The sequence below is a fragment of the Mchenga conophoros genome, linkage group LG23 (genome assembly GCF_057382185.1).
Source record: "Mchenga conophoros isolate Kocher_MC1m ecotype Shallow Benthic linkage group LG23, M_conophoros_male_GT1.1, whole genome shotgun sequence".
In the NCBI taxonomy this organism is placed as follows: Eukaryota; Metazoa; Chordata; class Actinopteri; order Cichliformes; family Cichlidae; genus Mchenga; species Mchenga conophoros.
Window position 1 is genome coordinate 6,562,100 of NC_140547.1, and position 20,657 is coordinate 6,582,756.

Sequence of the window (20,657 nt, forward strand, 5' to 3'; positions counted from 1 at the left end):
AATACCCATAATATGCCATTTTCACCCTGCCAAAAAGTGATTGCCACCTATATCTTGTCACTGAAACAATGTTTCTGCTTCAAAATTGTTGGATATCATCCAGAAGGGTTACATGTGACACATTATATCTCAAACAGTCTCTAAGGACTGTTGAATAACTATTAAAGGACCATTAATACCCATAACATGCCATTTTCGACCTGCCAAAAAGTGATTGTGGACTATAACTTGTCACTGAGATACTATTTCTGCTTCAAACTTGTTGGGTATCATCCAAAAGGATGATATGTGGCACATCATATCCCAAACAGTCCCTTAGAACTGCTGGATAACCCGTAAAGGAACATTAACATTGATAATATGCCATTTTCAGCCTGCCAAAAAGTGATTGCCACCTATATCTTGTCACTGAAACAATATTTCTGCATCAAACTTGTTGGGTATCATCCAAAAGGGTTACATGTGACACATTATATCTCAAACAGTCTCTAAGGACTGTTGAATAACTATTAAAGGACCATTAATACCCATAACATGCCATTTTCGACCTGCCAAAAAGTGATTGTGGACTATAACTTGTCACTGAGATACTATTTCTGCTTCAAACTTGGTGGATGTCATTCAGAAGGGTCATATGTCAAATATTACATCTCAAACAGTCCCTCAGAACTGCTAAATTACCATTAAGGGAACAATAAAACTGACAATATGCAATTTTCAGCCTGCCAAAAAGTGATTGTGGCCTATATCCTGACACTGAAGCAATGTTTCTGCTTCAAACTTGTTGGGTATCATCCAAAAGGATGATATGTGGCACATCATATCCCAAACAGTCTCTAAGAAATGCTGAATAACCTTTAAAGGATCATTAATACCCATAATATGCCATTTTCACCCTGCCAAAAAGTGATTGCCACCTATATCTTGTCACTGAAACAATGTTTCTGCTTCAAAATTGTTGGATATCATCCAGAAGGGTTACATGTGACACATTATATCTCAAACAGTCTCTAAGGACTGTTGAATAACTATTAAAGGACCATTAATACCCATAACATGCCATTTTCGACCTGCCAAAAAGTGATTGTGGACTATAACTTGTCACTGAGATACTATTTCTGCTTCAAACTTGGTGGATGTCAATCAGAAGGGTCATATGTCAAATATTACATCTCAAACAGTCCCTCAGAACTGCTAAATTACCATTAAGGGAACAATAAAACTGACAATATGCAATTTTCAGCCTGCCAAAAAGTGATTGCCACCTATATCTTGTCACTGAAACAATGTTTCTGCTTCAAAATTGTTGGATATCATCCAGAAGGGTTACATGTGACATATTATATCTCAAACAGTCTCTAAGGACTGTTGAGTAACTATTAAAGGACCATTAATACCCATAACATGCCATTTTCGACCTGCCAAAAAGTGATTGTGGACTATAACTTGTCACTGAGATACTATTTCTGCTTCAAACTTGGTGGATGTCATTCAGAAGGGTCATATGTCAAATATTACATCTCAAACAGTCCCTCAGAACTGCTAAATTACCATTAAGGGAACAATAAAACTGACAATATGCAATTTTCAGCCTGCCAAAAAGTGATTGTGGCCTATATCCTGTCACTGAAGCAATGTTTCTGCTTCAAACTTGTTGGGTATCATCCAAAAGGATGATATGTGGCACATCATATCCCAAACAGTCTCTAAGAAATGCTGAATAACCTTTAAAGGATCATTAATACGTGCTGGTGGATGGTTCAGAGGCTGAGGTGGTGTTGGATGGTTCAGAGGCTGACGTGGTGGTGGATGTTTCAGAGGTAGATGTGGTGGTGGATGGTTCAGAACTGGACGTGGTGGTGGATGTTTCAGAGGTGGATGTGGTGGTGGATGGTTCAGAACTGGACGTGGTGGTGGATGTTTCAGAGGTGGACGTGGTGGTGGATGTTTCAGAGGTGGATGTGGTGGTGGATGGTTCAGAATTGGACGTGCTGGTGGATGGTTCAGAGGTGGAAGTGGTGTTGGATGGTTCAGAGGCTGAGGTGGTGTTGGATGGTTCAGAGGCTGACGTGGTGGTGGATGGTTCAGAGGTGGACGTGGTGGTTGGGGGCCCGACTGTGGATGTGGTAGTGGTGGATGGCTCAGAAGAAGAAGCATTAGACAACTTATGTGGAATTCTTGGCTGTTCCTCTGTGAACACCATTAAATGATCAATGTTAATTTTTGGTATTGTCACACCTTTGCTGTCCAAAAGATCCACACTTTTTCCTGCTATTGCAGCAATTGTGTAGGGGCCGAGGTAATTGCGATCTAACTTGCCCCCTTTCCTCTGCTGGCTCCTCGTGTTCATCCTCCACACTTTCATGCCGACTGTAAAACTCGGACTAGGTCTGCCTTTATTTTTGTTTTAATATTTTGACTGTGTTTTTTTGCTATTGGAAATAGCAGTCTGAAGGACTTCATCCAGCCTAAGAATTTCTTCTGTTGCCTCTTCAACAGACAAAATGTCCTCCACACTGCTGTCCACCTGTAAGATGTAGAAAAGGGATGTGTTATTATATGACAATCAAAAAAAAATTCAAGAAAAGACATTTAAAGTCTTATGTATTTAATCCAACAATGTTATTTAAAATAACTTACTCTGTATTCATCTGGGATTTGAGTAGGGTACCTCGCCTCTCTACCAAACATTAAAAAAAAGGGTGAGTACTTAGTGGTCATATGGCGCTTGGTTCTCAGGCCGAACATGACAGGATCCAAATGTTTGTCCCATTCCTCTGGCTTTTCATTTACCAACTTGGAAAGTGCTCTACAAAATTAAATAACAAAGCAGTTATTGGGATATGAAGGAAAACCAAATTAAAAATATAAACATATTAAATGCGTAAATAACATTATACCTCTGTATGGTCCCATTCATCCTTTCTACCAACCCATTTGTCTGTGGGTGGTATGGGGCACAGAGACTCCTTTGAATGTTTAGGATTTTGCAAACATTTCGGTTGATCTGAATTCAGAAAGAAATAACCACATTACACTAGTAAAACAAGATGACACTTTGTTAGACAGTTAATTTAATTCTAACTGAGTAATGGATTTTATGTGTTTCTTACTTACTTCATTCACAAACTCCTTCCCCTGGTCTGTTAGAATGCGCTTCGGTGCTTCAAACTGGTAAAAGAACTTCAGAATGCATTTTGCTACCTCTTCAGCACTTTTGGACTTCAACGGATATGCCTGGGGCCATTTTGTCAAGTAGTCAATAAGTACACATATGTACTGGTTGTTATTTGAAGTCGTTTTTAGTGGACCAATTAAATCCATTCCAATAAGCTCAAATGGCTGGCTGACCTATTAAACACAGAAATCATTAGCAATGCCTTATTTTTAATATAGTAATTTGAATTTTAATCAATGTTTTTTATTTTATGTATTATGTCACAAACCATTTACAGGAAAAAATACAACTAAAATGTTTACCTGTATCGGTGTGTACTCCACCTCCTTTTTAATGATGACACTGCTGGCCTGGCATGCCACACACTGAGTCACCTGAAAGGAGGGCAAAATAAATAAAATAATATTATTATACTATAATCAGTGTAATAATTTTAATCATATAAATCTCAATAAAAAGACTTTTAATTTTTTTCTGATACAAAACGTATAAGACATCGACAGCTAACTAGTACACTTGTTAACTTGAAATTTAAGACAATAAAGGACATTTTGCGAGACAAACAATATGCATGTATAATCAAGTTGTATACAGACCCATAAATTTATTTCCTCTGACATTCCAGGCCAATAAAATCTTTTTGAGATTGCCTCTCTTGTTTTTTTCTGGCCACAGTGCGAACCACCACTGCTGGCATGAAAATCAAGGAAAACTTCATTGGCTTTGTTGGGCCCACACAGCACTTTTGCCTTAATGCAGTGATTTGTGCCTTTGTACCTTATGTAGTACAACTCGCCATCTGTAAGAAATAAAAGAAATACATGAGTAGTTTTAATCAGCTATAATATAGTCATAAATGTTGAATTATTACAGTACTGTAACATGCTCAAAAACACATGATGTGTATTTGTAAATAGAATTATTTCCACAATATCAATGTACCACACCAAAGAGTTAATGTTTAATTATAAATATTTCCTGAATAACACACCATAGTTCATTATGAATTACAGTTATGAGCCAATGCACGCATTTAAAAATCAAAAGCAGGGCATTTTTCTGTTTACTTGAAATTAAAAACTTCATTAAGGGGGAGCGACTGTTGTATTGCTGACACGTGTATTTATTAGCACAGCAAAATAAAAAACAACACACGAACAGAACACGTGACCTCACGATATAAATTCCCTTTTTTCTAAATTATTCCTTTTTTTCAAATTACGTCTTTCACTTTAGAAAAATTACAAGACAACAATAATATGTTGTTGGTGTCATTAACAAAATCCCCATTTAAATTTTTCAAACAGAATTAAGTTGTAAACACTACGAACTTCCAAAGCTAGTCAGTACTAGTTACAACACCGTCACCACGTCAGCCTCTGAACCATCCAACACCACCTCAGCCTCTGAACCATCCAACACCACTTCCACCTCTGAACCATCCACCAGCACGTCCAATTCTGAACCATCCACCACCACATCCACCTCTGAAACATCCACCACCACGTCCACCTCTGAAACATCCACCACCACGTCCAGTTCTGAACCATCCACCACCACATCCACCTCTGAAACATCCACCACCACGTCCAGTTCTGAACCATCCACCACCACATCTACCTCTGAAACATCCACCACCACGTCAGCCTCTGAACCATCCAACACCACCTCAGCCTCTGAACCATCCACCAGCACGTATTAATGATCCTTTAAAGGTTATTCAGCATTTCTTAGAGACTGTTTGGGATATGATGTGCCACATATCATCCTTTTGGATGATACCCAACAAGTTTGAAGCAGAAACATTGCTTCAGTGACAGGATATAGGCCACAATCACTTTTTGGCAGGCTGAAAATTGCATATTGTCAGTTTTATTGTTCCCTTAATGGTAATTTAGCAGTTCTGAGGGACTGTTTGAGATGTAATATTTGACATATGACCCTTCTGAATGACATCCACCAAGTTTGAAGCAGAAATAGTATCTCAGTGACAAGTTATAGTCCACAATCACTTTTTGGCAGGTCGAAAATGGCATGTTATGGGTATTAATGGTCCTTTAATAGTTACTCAACAGTCCTTAGAGACTGTTTGAGATATAATATGTCACATGTAACCCTTCTGGATGATATCCAACAATTTTGAAGCAGAAACATTGTTTCAGTGACAAGATATAGGTGGCAATCACTTTTTGGCAGGCTGAAAATTGCATATTGTCAGTTTTATTGTTCCCTTAATGGTAATTTAGCAGTTCTGAGGGACTGTTTGAGATGTAATATTTGACATATGACCCTTCTGATTGACATCCACCAAGTTTGAAGCAGAAATAGTATCTCAGTGACAAGTTATAGTCCACAATCACTTTTTGGCAGGTCGAAAATGGCATGTTATGGGTATTAATGGTCCTTTAATAGTTATTCAACAGTCCTTAGAGACTGTTTGAGATATAATGTGTCACATGTAACCCTTCTGGATGATATCCAACAATTTTGAAGCAGAAACATTGTTTCAGTGACAAGATATAGGTGGCAATCACTTTTTGGCAGGGTGAAAATGGCATATTATGGGTATTAATGATCCTTTAAAGGTTATTCAGCATTTCTTAGAGACTGTTTGGGATATGATGTGCCACATATCATCCTTTTGGATGATACCCAACAAGTTTGAAGCAGAAACATTGCTTCAGTGACAGGATATAGGCCACAATCACTTTTTGGCAGGCTGAAAATTGCATATTGTCAGTTTTATTGTTCCCTTAATGGTAATTTAGCAGTTCTAAGGGACTGTTTGAGATGTAATATTTGGCATATGACCCTTCTGAATGACATCCGCCAAGTTTGAAGCAGAAATATTGTTTCAGTGACGAGTTATAGGCCACAATCACTTTTTGGTAGCGCTAAAATGCCATGTTCTCAGTCGTTATTCTGAACAAACAAGAAAGAGTCATGGTGATACTGGCACAAATGGTCTTTATTGTTTTAACTACTATTCGACAGTCTTATAACAAATATGAACAACGAGAGTAGACATACTAAACCTGTAGGCATTAATTATTCCATCGTGATGCGTGTAGTCATTCGTGACTGCGCTACACACTGAAAGCAACGTTCTGAAAAGCGTCACAATTCAGTTACAAGAAACGTTGAAGTTTCATAAATGCATACCTTTGCCTAATAACAAAGGCATAAATGTGTTTGTTTGCCCCCCCGCCCGTTATATCAGTTGCACGGAAGTAGCTGGCAACGCAAGTAATCCGGGCGCTACAGCTTTAAGCAGCTGCGCGCGCTCCCGCGGACGGCAATCAGTTTCTGGCAGACAATCACTTTTTGGCACAACACCGGCCCATTCCTTTATTTCACACAACATGGCAACCATGACTTCAGAAAGTCAAACTCTTCTGCCAATCACAGAGCCCGAATCATCAGCTACACTGGGCGTTCTTTGGTTCACAGCCTCGGGTGTCCCCTATGGAGTGGCTAGTGTCGACATAATAAAGTTAAATTGGTTTTAGACCACTGAATGACATGAGAGAATAAGCTTTTATTGTTACATTTCACATCTTAAATACTATCAGACAGTGCCTAGAACTCTCTTTCTACCAAGAATAAGTCACGTAGCTTTATAAAACGTGAACAGTAGCATAAACGTGCAGCGCAGCAGTACAAATCAAACAGCCCCTTGGCAGCCGGTAACTTCTTTTGGGCCAATCAGTGAGGAGCATTGATGGAAGTGACAGGCTCCCGCCAATTCCGACTCGGGAGCGCGAGGCAGGCAGCAGGGTAAACCAGGGGAGCATGTAGGAGCTGTAGGAAGGAGTATGTGTTATGTTTTATGTGAAATAAATTAGCTATACATGTCGTTCGAATAGCAGCACAATATTGGTTTGCTACCACGGTGTATTTTCGGGTGTTAACGTGAACCTTGAGGGTATTTTGAAGTCACTTTGTCGGAGAACACAGCTAACGACAGAAGCACCGGGTTAGTGGTTGGGATGTTGGCGGCTGAAAACCCATCGGTGGAAGGACATTTGGCAGCATCGACTCCTCGTAGAAGAGGTAATGCTACGGCCCTGAATGCCATTAAAGCACACATATGTTTACATGTATATCATAGACAAAGTACAGTTTTGTCTTAACTACGTACAGAGTTGACAAACTGACAAAACTGTCATTTGCGTACTATAAAGTTATCCAACGCTAAAAACTGTTTTATATCGCGAGGCTATTTAATGCCAATGGGACGAGGCACACACGGATTGTTTTTTTAAAAAAATGCGCCATTGTCTTGAGTCATTAAAGTCTGCAGTGTGCAGCTAACCTACTACTTTGCTGTTATAATGTCACTTAACGCCAATCCGGAAATTCTTAGCGTCGGATAACGTTTAAATTAGTTAAGTTAGGCTTCCGTTGGTCGGTATTTATATCTATCCAAATCTAACTGTAAATTAAAGGCCTTTAACCGAATGACAGTTGTATTTTTTTGCTCTACTTTGCAACTCAAAGCTCTGCCTCAGGTGCTTGGCTAAAGCTGCTAGGCTAGATGCTTAGCAGCAAACATGAAAGCCGGGTCACAGTTAACGCGTCAAAGCTGCTCCCTTCCCTTTAGCTTTACACACATTGACGTTTTGAAGCTGTTGTAACTGTGTCGTGTTGTTACGACCATCCTCAGTTGTTGTTTCGAGGGAGGTTTCAGCTCAGCACTTGGCAGGCAAAACGTATCCTGACAGACCCAAACTGAGGCGCTTGCCCGGTGGACTCTACCGGGCCTTGTTGCACCGATGCATACGCCGGTTGGCGGGAGAGCCAGCCAAACATAGCTACTATACTCGGTGTAATGTTGTTGTTGCAGCGTATTGTGCCGTTAATACAGCACATTCAAGAGCTACCTTTACTGTCAGATAAATGCATTTAATGCCAATCGATTAGTATTGGTTCTCGGACTGTTGTTATGACACTAGTCAGTAAATGCTATTTTACTACAAGCAGTCTTAACACTAAAAAGTGGTGTTGCCAGTGTTTTGTTTTGCTTTTTAAATGGATAAATATAATTTTTTGTGGGGGTATGGCTATTGATAAATATTTTATTGATGAATGCCAATATCTGTTCTGATAACGGTTCCACTTCTCCTAAAGTCTGATCACTCTGCTGGGAGTGGGGAGGGGGAAGTAGGCCTTAACAGGTTACCAGCATGAGTGTAACTGTTTTATTGTGTGTACATACGAAAAAACGTTAAACGCTATGTTTTAAGTATTACTTGCAATAGCAGTCATTTTACAAATACAGCTGGGACAGGCTCCAAGATGGATAATGATACTTGGAAGTTTAAAACCTGTTCAGTTTTTTTTTCTTTTTTTTCTTTTTTTTTTTCCTTCAGTCCATCAAAACCATTTCAAGTGCCTTGATGTGACTGTTGTGAATTGGCACTGTATCAGTACAACTGATTTGAATTGGGGCTCAGAAAGCAGTTTATTTGCTCTAAAAGGCACAGATGTTTCAAATATTCCAACTAATTACAATCACTTGTCTCGAAGCTTTTGCCATTGGTGAAATGTTTTTACGTCACAAAACAGTGCTCCTAAACTAATGTTTCCACAGAAATTCCCTTTCTCTACTTAAAGATTTATCAGAAATAAATAAGGAATTGATAAATATTTATAAAATCTTATTATATTATATAATATTATATAGTCTTTTTTTTCTTCTTCTTCTTGAGCACTTTTACTGGCAGGTAATTTAAAACAAATGAATATCATGATGTGAAATTTTACTTTCATTATCTTTTAATGTGTCTGTTTTCATTTTTCAGGCATGGATTGTAAGTCAAGTAACAATGCCAGCAAGAAACTTGTACAAGGTAAATGCAATGTTTAATTTTTACTTCTACATTTTGTGAAACATATTACTCTTGACAATGAGAAATGAGACAATGCAGATTAAATGTTTCATAATTTCTGTGCTGTCTACTGTAAAATTATACCTTGCACTAACAGTGCCTGTTACTTACTTCTAGACTTTCTGTATTACTTTTCCCCTCATCAATATATTGAATCAAAATTGTGTCTTTCATCATACACAGTGGTGCAGCTCCAAATGATCCGTATTTTCTTCTGTCTCTAGCCCGTCTTCCTTTCAAGCGCCTGAACCCTGAACCTAAAGAGAACCAGCCACCTAAGCGCCCCTGTGCCCATTCCTGCCCTGAACCTGAAGTCTCAGACAGGGAGAATGAAAATGCATCCTCTCCTCTTTCTGTGCGCAGTGGCCCACCTTTGGTTAATGGTCGTGGGCCACTTGATGGCTTCATAAGCCGTAGACGCGCCACAACTTCAGATGAGAACATGATTATAGATCTGACTGAGGACAACACATCATCTCCTTTAAAGCCCCTTGCCTCATCTGTTTCAGCCTCTCCCTGCGTCCCAGCAAAAGATAAGCATCACTGCAAAGACACAACGGCTTCGCCTCAGAAGTCCTGCAGTGCTAATGGCGCTCCTAAAATGCAAACATTAGACTCTGTTGTAATCAACAATGATGATGATAAAGAGGAGGAGGAGGAAGAAGAAGAAGAGGAGGAGGAGGAGGAGGAGGAGGAAAAGAACAACACCGCATCCATCTCTCAGCTTGACACAACACAGGATTCTGACACTGAAGCAGAGGAGCTGAATGAGTCAGGAAATGTTTCTAGTTTGGGAAACCGGTCCATGCAGTCAGTTTCATCAGTCACCTCTCCGTCTGAAAGCTCGCCAGAAAAGTCCAAGACGGATGACCCTACACCCGCTACTACACCTACAGTATGTACAGCACTCTGTGACCCTGCTTTTTGTTGCAGCCCACATTGGGCAGTATATTACTACAAATGTGACATAATCAGTGTTCAAAGAGTTTGTTTTTTAAATATAAATTATATATATAAATCTGCACATATCACACAAAAAACAAGATTTCTATTGAGTGTTTGCTTCCTATCATCAATAGATTGCTTTAATTTGATATTTACTCATGTAATGCATAACACTAAAGTACTAAATCATTAATAATTAACAGTGTGGTTTTTTTTGGGGGGTTTTTTTTGGGGTGGGGGGGGGGGTGGGGGGTGTAATCTTGGCTGTTCAGAAAAATGTCATTGTTAATTGAAGTAATTATACCATTGTTAACATTTAACATTGTTAAAATTTAAACATAGGAGCATTTGTGAAAGACAGGCAATGATCTTGAGCCATATTTCTTTTCTCTCACTAACAGGAGTCAAAGACCACCCCCAAGATACCAGCAGATCAAAAAAAGGTCAAAAGACGCTCATTGAAGGTAAAAAAACAAACAAACCCAAATTGTTGCATTCGGTTCACTTTCATTTATTTATTTATTTTGTGAGCCTTTTGTGTGTCATATTTCTTCACCCACTTTATCAGTTTGTAGAAAAAGTGATAAATATTTGACATTTAGAGTTTACAGGAACAAGACGAGAGACTCCGGCTGCGACAGGAGAAGGAACGGCAGAAGGAAGAGGCCAAAGCTGCAAAAGAGAAAAAGAAGGAAGAAGCTCGGAAACTAAAGGAGGAACGAGAAAGGGAAAAACGGGAGAAAAAGGAGAAGGATGAACGAGAAAAACGGGAGAAAAAAGAGAAGGAGGAGAGGGAAAAGGCAGAGAGGCTAAAAGCAAAAGAGGAGCTGCGGAAATCCAAAATGGAGTAAGTAATGGATTATTGTTTTACATTGTAGTTGTCCATACTTTTCGCCACACCTGCAGTCATTTGAGAGACTTGCAGGTCAGCTGATGGAGGAATCTGAACAGTGAAAACACTTTCATTGTTTCATATGGTTGTAAAGATTTGTGTCCGTTGTGGCAGTGGAGCTGAAATGAAATGTGGTTTGGGTTATCCATATATTATTTATATTTCCCTCCACACTTGCAGTCATTTAAGCGACATATAGGGCAGCTGATAGAGGAATCCATATAGTCTATTCATTCAATCTGAATTAAGTTTTGTTTTTAAGTTTAGATTTGGTAAAATATTTTTGTTAACATCTGCCATAGGGCCAAGCTGGAAGAAAAACGAAAGAAAGAGGAAGAGAAGCGAATGAAAGAGGAGGAGAAACGGTTGAAAGAAGAAAAGGATGTAAGTTATTTTTCTTTTTTCTTTCTTTTGTTTTGACAGTTATGTGCTCAGCATCTTGTTCTACATTCAAAATTAACCATTTGACTGTTCTGTTTTGTTACAGCGCCTCAAAGCTGAGAAAGCAGAAATTACGCGGTTTCTACAAAAATCGAAGATCCAGCAGGCTCCAAAGGTAAGTAGATTTACTAACCTGACATGAAAATTGATGGATGTCACATTTGAACTCTGATCTCTCCTTCAAAATCCGTACAGTTTCATAAAATGTCTTTTCTTTAAAACTACACCCACATTAAATATTTACAGCAAGTATTGTTAAGACAAAAAGAGAGCAGTCTACAGTGTATTTTTAACTAACTACTGTTACATTGTATAACAAGCTCAGTGTATTCACGTTCAGTTATTTAAAAATCTGTGCCCATTATCTACTCCTACATAAGGTTTGTGTAATCAAAGCAAACCTCTTTCATACAGCTGCTACCCGATTTTCACTGCACTGCAAACTTAATGTATGTATTGTTAAAAATACAATACTAAAGGTGAATGCTGCTCAGAGAGTGAGCTACCTTGGCGGAGGTTTGCATTCTTAGTGCTTCTCGTTTATATTGACTTCATGAACCTCCAGTATAATAATTGCCATGTGTTTTCTTCCCTTGTCATTTCAGACACTTGCAGCTGCGTGCGGGAAATTTGCTCCATTTGAGATCAAAGAAAACATGGCTCTGGCACCACTGTGCCGGGTTCAGTGTGAAGAGTCTTCTCTGGAGGAACTGGACCGATGTTTGTTGAATCCTGCTGATAACCTGAATGGACTGAAAGATTGGATTGGGCAAAAACCCAGACAGTCAGGACCCACAAAACCCAGACAGACCAACTCACTCAGGTGAGACTGGAATTGGTGGTAATCCCAATTTAACTTTTGTTTTGTAAATCTATATACAGCAGCAGTAATCCCTTGCTCAGACTCCTTGGGCAGAGGCGGTCACATGATCTTGGTTATTAACTGCTTAAGTTAACCCAGGGTTTGTCAGTTTAATTGCGAGCATGTTTATTTGAAAGAGGTGGCCCAGTTGCAAACATGAACAGGCAGAACATCTAATTTTTAAAAAGAAGTTAAAACTGTAATATTAGAAAAATATAAAAAAGTAAAATGCATAACACAGGCTGGAAGCAACACAGCTGCTTCTGAGCAGTACAAGTGTATTTGTTGTCAGGAAAAGTATTTTGAAGGCATTTTGGTCAGTTAGTCTGAACAAGATCTACTATATCAAAGTCAGCTAAATTGGACTGTAAAAAGTCAGGGGAAAGGTGAAATGATAACTATGCAAGTTTCTTCTTTCACACAGTGTCAGTGCCACTTCTCTATAATACACAGATGAATTTAATCAACTATTAAATTAGTATTTTCCTAACTGGCCCTAGGACGGTTACAGTTTCTATTCTGCATCACTGGTCATGTCCAATGGTCTGACAATAAAGTATAAAAACAAACATAATTCAAATGAATGACCAAAGTCTAAAGTACAAATGGATTATATATTAATGCCTGTAGAACAATAAAATTGTTTTAAATTGGTTCTCATGTATCATTTTTATAAACTGAAAAAAAAAAAGATAATTAAAATAGTCCTTCAAGCTTTTGTTTGTTTTCTTCCTCTCTCAGGGATTGTATAGCAGTGGAAGGGCCAAAACCAGATAGTGTGCCGGACCGTAAACGTTATGGGCCCATGAAGCTTCTGCAGTTTCGTGAGAATTACCGTCCAGCCTACTGGGGCACATGGAGCAAGAACAGTTCACACATCTCACCTCGCCGCCCCTTTAGACAAGACAAGGTGAAACCTTTATTTGTAATTTTATTAATGTCTTCTGTTCATGCACCACCCTAGCGGTGAATGTGCTTATGTGGGTTGCCAGTTTATGTGTAGCTGTAGTGATAGCAACTGTTCTCTACGACCATAGGGTTTACTTGACTATGAGGTGGACAGTGATGAAGAATGGGAGGAAGAAGAGCCAGGAGAGTCCCTGTCTCATAGTGAAGGGGTAAGTCTTTTTTTTGCCCCCCCATTTAATAACTGATTTAGACACATGCAGACATATAAACATATAGGTATTACTGTTCATCAAACAACACACCCACATTTGTTTTTTTTATTCTCTTTGAAATCATTGAAACCCGTTTCAATCACTCATGATTTATATAGAAATCACAGATTGTTGTCCCAAAGTCCTGGTGTGAAAACGACCATTGGGGTGTGTGTGTGTGTGTGTGTGAAGTGAACTAAAAAAAAGACCATCTTGTGATGTGATTGTTCAACCATGACACAATAAAATGTTGACTGTGAGCACTTGGACCACACCTAATGATTTTAAACTCAGTCATATGCTTTTTAATGTTTGTTTATCCATTGGTAGGGGTTGATGAGTATGGCAAAGTATTCAAATCCATCTTAAATTATAGTTGACGTTACAGTATGCATCTTCAGCCATGCCATGATTATATGAAATGACAGCTATGCACGTTTCTTTTTACAAGGTGAAAACAATACCGGTTATGCTTTGTGGCTGGTAATAACTGTGACAGTGATTATTTTACTCGTTAGAAAGCTGTGAACTTTTGATCACTTTTAGGAAGATGAGGAAGAGGGAGGAGAAGATGATGACGATGACGATGATGGATTCTTTGTTCCTCATGGCTACCTTTCAGAAGATGAAGGGGCACTGGAAGAAGAGGTATGAGTCGAACTACAGTATTAGTGCCCTCTGTCACCTTACTGAAAGAATTGTTTGACTCTTCTAGTTTCAAAATACTTTGGCAAAGTTTCTTTTGGCGGTTCGCACAACTGATAATGCCCAATAAACCTCCCAGGATGGTGGTGACCTGGAAAAGCAGAAACTCCGTCAGAAACTGAAAGCAAGGGAGTGGGATGAGCTTATGTCCAGCAAGAAGAAGATGAAGGTCCTGGAGCCGATGGTGAGGGGCTGCATCTGGGAGGGAGAAGCACCTGGCTTTGAACTTTTACAGTCATATGTTGTGTGCTTGGTGGAGCCTTTACCCAAAGCAGACAACAGTCCCAGCCCAGAGGAGATGTCACTGAAGTCTCAGAGAGAAGAAAAATGTAAGTGTCTGTCAGATGTTTTGCTTGCATGCAAAGTTTGAATGGTAAATGGCCTGTATTTGTATAGCGCTTTACTAGTCCCTATGGACCCCAAAGGGCTTTACACAATCAGTCATCCACCCATTCACACACTGGTGATGGCAAGCTACATTGTAGCCACAGCCACCCTGGGGCGCACTACCAGGGGCGAGGCTGCCGGACACTGGCGCCACCGGGCCCTCTGGCCACCACCAGTAGGCAATGGGTGAAGTGTCTTGCCCAAGGACACAACGACCTACACATTGTCCAAGCCGGGGCTCAAACCGGCAACCTTCCGATTACAAGGCGAACGCCCAACTCTTGAGCCACGATCGATTGAAGAGCTGCCTGAGCTGCCTGCTCCTCTTGTGATTAATTATGGAGCAAGTAAAGGCGGCTCACTTTACCATAAATTGTGTGGGTGTGTATCTATCTGCATATTTAGCAAGAAATGTGCCATTTCTTCATTCAGTGAAGTGATCGTTAAGCTTCAGCAGCAGTTCTCAAGGTTCTTGCTGTGAAACTGTAACTGTTTAGCAGTGAACAGAAGTCCTGTCTGACTAAAAAGTCCCTCACAGGCTCCAGATGCAGGAAGAGCTGTATTGACTTTGAATGACAGTTTGATGTGAGGAAAGCTATGCAGTAGATCCATATTTCTAATGAATATACATGAAAGGTACATCTCCAGCTTCCCTGCTTCTGGGTTCCTGACCCCATGGATCCAAAGAAGTCATCTTCATCGGATAGGCTACTGTTTGTACTGGCCTCATCCAACTCTGTGTCTAGGTGATGTCTGATGAAGTTGAGACCTGTGGAAAGATGTATGGTTTTCAAAAGAATTAGGTCTGGGCATTATTGTGCTGTATAGGATGTTTGCCTTGAAAATTTGATCACACTGGAGATGTTTTTTACCAACTACTAAAACAAAATCTTGTCATTCATAGCCAACAAATAATTTGTGATGAATTCCAGATTACATTCAAAATCAGAACTTATGCAAGGCTAAGCAGTGCTGGCAAATAGTCTCCTTCAAAAAAATGTTTAGCCTTCCTCTTAGTTATAAACTTCTACACCTCATAATTGAAGTTCATTGAAGGAGTCAGGACAAAAAGTCACTTAATGAGAAAAGAAAAATATTAAAACAGCTTAATTACCAATGTAGTTTCTAGCAGAGAAAGGGAGTGATTCTGGAAATGCGCATCATTTATTTATATATTTTTTAAATCATTTAATTTTTAATGTGGCTCAAGACTGTGATCCTATAACCCACAGGTGTTAAGCTCCAGTCCTCGAGGGTCAGTGTCCTGAAACTATTAAACGTCTCCTTGCCGCTACACACCAGAATAAAATGTCATTTGCAAGACTCTATAGTACTTGACTCCATGCTGAGGTGGCAATTCAGCCGTTTAATTCATGTGTGTTGGAGTATGGACACATCAAAAAGTTGCAGTACACTGACCACCGAGGAATTGAGCTCAACACAGCTGCTGTAACATAAGGATGACATCCACCTAACCACAGCTAAAAAAAAAAAAAAAAAACGAAATTTAGCATGCTTCCTCGGGTTAGATGTTGAGTTCTTGTTATGCTGAAATGTCGGTTTGTTTTGGCTCACACTGAAGACACCGTGTTATACAGCTGTTATTTTGTACTGCTTTTACGCAAAACATGCTTTGCACATGAGGGCAAGGGTGTTCATCCTCTTCAGTTCTAGCTACCTCTGCCATTTTTTAAAAATGTGTTTTATATCTGGTCATGTGACTGCATGGCTACATCTGATTGGTGAAAGAGTTACAGGTGGCATGATCCATTATTAGTAGTAGTATTATCTAATGTTATTAGATATAATGTTATTAGACTAGAAATTAATTATTTTTAAAAAAGTAACAAGTCAAGTATTGCCAAATATAGTGGAGTAAAAGTAGCAGTTCTTCTTCACAAATGTACTCAAGTAAAAAGTATGGTGTAACAAAGGTACTTTTAAAAGTACTTTTTCCCCCAAAACGTATTCAAGTTAATGTAACGGAGTAAATGTAACTTATTACTACCCACCTCTGTAATTGAGATCTCAAATTCTGACCATACAGTAACCAGCATGTTTACGAAATAAAATTTTTAGAGTAGAGTTTCTAGAGTAAGCCTTCAAAATAAAAGCAGGAAAAATCGTCTGTTATCAATTATCTTCTCATGGATGGATGGTAAAACAGGTGTAAAGTGTCTATATAAAGTCTTGCAAACTCTGGATCAACTTATTTTGGCAGCGGAATGGGTCATGGTTCGACGCTAGCCTAATATTGCACAGCACTGTTGGCTTCAAGGAAATAAATCTTTTGATTTTTATGTGAAATGTATTTAAATTCTAATAAATGTATGTATTTATGACATAACAATGAATAACTCCCTAATATTCTTGTCTTGGACAGTACTCGGTAAGCTCCTGCCTCTTCTGCATGGCAATCTCAACAGTAGCAAAGTGATCATCAATGAGTTTCGGGAGTTTTGTCGCCAGGAGATCACCTCCTCATCTCCTCCTGTTCTGTCCAGCCCTCAGAACCCAGCAGAAAATATTCCCAGCAGGTAAAGCAATGGTTAGGGAACAGTAAATGTAATATTCAGTGTGGACGTTTATGTTTGTATGGTGTAGTTGTATTGTCTTGAGATTTTTCCTTTCCCTCCTGCTTTGATCAGGATGCAGCTGCGACGCCTCATCAAGAACAATGCTATTTATGAAAAGCGTTCAGCCCACAGGCGATGCTGCTGGTATGTGCACCAAGAGGTTCTGTCCCGTTTTGGTCAGGAGGCTCTTCCAGTGCCCTGCCAATGGACCTACCTCACCACGGGAGCTCGAGAAGAACCCCGTGAAGAACCCCAGGCAGCCACAGGCTCTCAGGGAAACTCTCCCACAACTCCCCAGAGCTGCTCCACCACCCCTTCATCCTCTAACAAAAGGAAGAGCACAGGCAGCATGTCAATCACCAAGTTTATGAAGAGATGTAATGATCCTGAGCAGGTAGGTAAAGGTGGATTATGAGAGTTTTTTTTTTTTTTTTTTTTTTTTTTTTTTTAAGCCCTGTTTGCAGGACTGGTCTACAATGAAATATCCACTTCACATTACCACTTTTAAATATCATGTTACCAAACACGTGAAAGGATTTTCTTAAACTGACTGCAGCTTTTTACTGTTTACCAGACGGAAGCAATGGAGGCTGACGGTTTTCAAGCTGACACTGAGGATGATGATGAAGATGACTGTGTAATTATTTCTACCCAAAGTGGTAAGCTGCATAGGAAGATTATTTTTTTGTAAAACTTTACCTTTTAACTGTAATTTTCAACTTTAAGGTTTAAACCAAGATTCAACGACATCACAAGAAAATAATAGTGAATAAATGGATGTGAAAGTGTTCATTTTAAACATGGCTACAATCAAGTGAGGCCAGCATATATACGAGTAATTCCTGTGATGCAAAAGCTCAGAGTTCAGACTGCTGCAAATGCTCATTTTACTCTTAATTCTGTATAATGCCAATGAGAATGGCTCCTAACATAGTCATCTACTGTTCATACCTTTTTTGGAGTAGCAGTCAATCAGAAGAAGTTTTCCAGTAGTCTGTAGTTGGATTTTGATGGTAGTGAACTTTTATTTCAGCTTCTGAAGTAGGGCATGTCAGAAAAGGTTTGAAAGTGAGTGAACTGAGGGGTACCACCAAGACCCAGTATAACATAAATGGGGATTGTTTTCAATTATCAAGTATGGAAACTTACTGTGGAGTCAAAGAATAAAATTATGGAGCTAGAAAATAATAGCACAATAGAGCCACTTTGAGCCAAGCATTTAACCTAAGCTGTTTATTACAGTTTCCTATATATATTATTCAGTTTTAAAGTGTATGTATACATTTTAGACACCTAAATTAAATCTTATTACATTTGTACTTTTTTTTTTTCTTCAGGCCCTACAAAACAGACATCCAGTGAGGGAGATGGTACAATGGAAACAACCCCCTCTGACACTGCTGCTCTCCCCACTGCAAGCTCTGCGTCTGCCCTCGACACTGTCTGAGTGCAGGACAGGCAGTCTTCACCCAGTCAGACTACCCCTTTTCTGCCTAGAAATTCCTGCTTGCTGGATCTGAACTCCACGGTGTGCCAGACAGAATCAAGTCTTCAAGTAAGATGAAGCACCTAAGATACGGGTAACTCGTAGCAGGTAAACTCTGCTCAGGATTGAGTTCCCTCTCAACTAATTCAGTTCAGTCAGCAGCCATCGGGCCGATAGCAGCTATCCCTAATATTGGTGACTGGTTTGAATAAGGACAGGCTTGACCAGTATTCCAGTATTCATTGATTATATCTGATATTTGTGTTTAACGTGGGCCTATAGAGGGGAAGGTGAATTTCTCCGGCACTGCTTTAGCTGCTGCTGCAGATTTGGGTTAAACAGGGAGAAAAGCAGAACACAAATGGCCTTTTTTTTTTTTCTTTTTTTTCTTCCCCTCCACAAGAAGCATCCAAGACATCGAGAACATTATTTACGGTTTTTGAAATGTTCAATTCATCAAGTTGTGGATGTGATATTTTCTAATGTATATAGGTTACCAAAATGAGAAGCTTAAAGTCCATCTGTACATTTTCTTCTGATTTCCATGGGTTCATTTATTCTGCAACTTCTAAACCTGACAAACTCACTGGAGTAGTTGCTAGATCTGTACTTGTACAGTTAGGTTCAGTGCCACAGTGTTTTATAAATATGTATTTTCTTTATTTTTCAAGAATACTTGAACAGGATAAATCCATTAAACATGAATAAAAGTACTGCACTTTTATATACAGTTTATTTCTTGTCTCTTTGGGATGTTTTGTTATTCTATTAGTAGAGTTCTGTAAAAAAAAACTGGCAGCTGAGTTGTTACATGGAACTAAATTCAGAAAATATTTGTCCCACAATGGGCAATTAAGTTTGACAGTTGATAAGTAATATATTAATGATGCACATGTGTTACCTAAATCTTTTGTTACACAACATCAGTAAACTGTCATGTTTAAGAAACCAATGCCAGGTGATTTAGGCTCACGTGGCTTTATCCTGCTGGAAACAGTCATCACTGTTATACACTGTTGTCACAAAGGAATAAACATAGTCAGGAGTAATATTGATGTTTACGCCAAATTCTGACTCTACCCTCTGAATGTTGCACCAGAAATTCACTCATCAGACCAGGCAACAGTTTTTTCCAATCTTCTGATCATTTTGGTGTGCGAACTGTAGCATCAGTTCTGTTGTTAGCTGACTTGAGTTATACCCAGAGAGCCATCTGCTTCAAGGTTAGACGTGTATTCAGAAATGCTCTTGCGCATATCTTGGTTGTAACGAGTCCCTATTTGAACAATCAGGCCATTCTCTGACATCACATCAACACATTTGCTGCGCACTGGATATTTTCTTTTTCAGATCATTCTTGGTACATGGTACATGGTACAGATGTTTGTGCTGAAAAATCACGTAAAGCAGCTGTTTCTAAACTACTTAGAGCAACATCTGAATACTGATACTGCAGTTCACCTTAGCCAATTTGAATGTATATGATAAGGGATAGAACACCAATCAGACTAAGCCACACAGACAGCACTTGGTGACAGTGGGAGGGAAAAACTCAGTTTTAACTGGAAGAGACCCCAAAAGCAGGCTCAGGGAGAGGAAACCATCTACCTGGTTACAGCTGGCTAGGGGGGCTGAGGAGTATTAGCAGCTCTAATTTGGTTTAAAGATGGTAACCTGTTTTTGACTTATTTTGCTGTTATTTAGTTAAAAAAAAACTGGGGCACTAACATGGTTTACCAGTTGAGAGGAGGGAAACTCCCACCAACACATCCATTAAAAGATGATGTAGTCTGGTTAAAGACACTTTGTATTTCATCCAATTAACCCTTTAAAGCCAGAACCATAAAATAATTGCCAGAAAATTATAATTTTATGAAAATGGAGTGATTATTGAACTGTCTGCATATATGAATTTTAAGTTGTATCATATTTGTTATAACCAGTTCTTTTCTTTTTGCAATTTATTTTTTTCATAGGGAAAATAATCTGCAATAATGCATTAAATATCATACACTTGACTTTAAAGGGTCCAAATCTGAGAGCAGTAAATGGCTGGCTGCTAAACTAATTTCACATTTAAGGTATCAGCACATCAAGATGTTGCACATATTATGAAGGCTTTGCAAATAAATAC

General features: G+C 39.1%; 1 protein-coding gene across 2 annotated transcripts; it reads left to right on the forward strand.

Moving 5' to 3' along the window:
- Window positions 1-6,655: 6,655 nt before the first annotated feature.
- chaf1a (chromatin assembly factor 1, subunit A (p150)) lies at window positions 6,656-19,236 on the forward strand. 2 transcript variants are annotated; one of them, XM_085264325.1, is made up of 16 exons: window positions 6,656-7,231; window positions 8,983-9,030; window positions 9,294-9,964; window positions 10,416-10,478; window positions 10,626-10,861; window positions 11,209-11,290; window positions 11,394-11,462; window positions 11,953-12,170; window positions 12,951-13,119; window positions 13,247-13,327; window positions 13,916-14,017; window positions 14,154-14,403; window positions 16,845-16,998; window positions 17,110-17,431; window positions 17,612-17,696; window positions 18,375-19,236. In XM_085264325.1, exons 1-16 carry the CDS (start codon window positions 7,168-7,170, stop codon window positions 18,482-18,484), a joined length of 2,724 nt encoding a protein of 907 aa, XP_085120451.1. In that variant the 5' UTR covers window positions 6,656-7,167; the 3' UTR covers window positions 18,485-19,236. The 2 variants fall into 2 exon arrangements, with proteins under 2 accessions (XP_085120451.1, XP_085120450.1); XM_085264324.1 differs by having other exon boundaries at window positions 6,660-7,231; window positions 10,617-10,861.
- Window positions 19,237-20,657: the final 1,421 nt, after the last annotated feature.

Excerpts from the sequence above, each read along its gene's own strand:
- chaf1a (XM_085264324.1), top strand. The coding sequence starts at position 7,168 with ATGTTGGCGGCTGAAAACCCATCGGTGGAAGGACATTTGGCAGCATCG. Across the intron at positions 10,862-11,208 it reads CTGCGGAAATCCAAAATGGA|GGCCAAGCTGGAAGAAAAAC; the intron begins GTAAGTAATGGA and ends CATCTGCCATAG. Across the intron at positions 14,018-14,153 it reads AAGGGGCACTGGAAGAAGAG|GATGGTGGTGACCTGGAAAA; the intron begins GTATGAGTCGAA and ends TAAACCTCCCAG.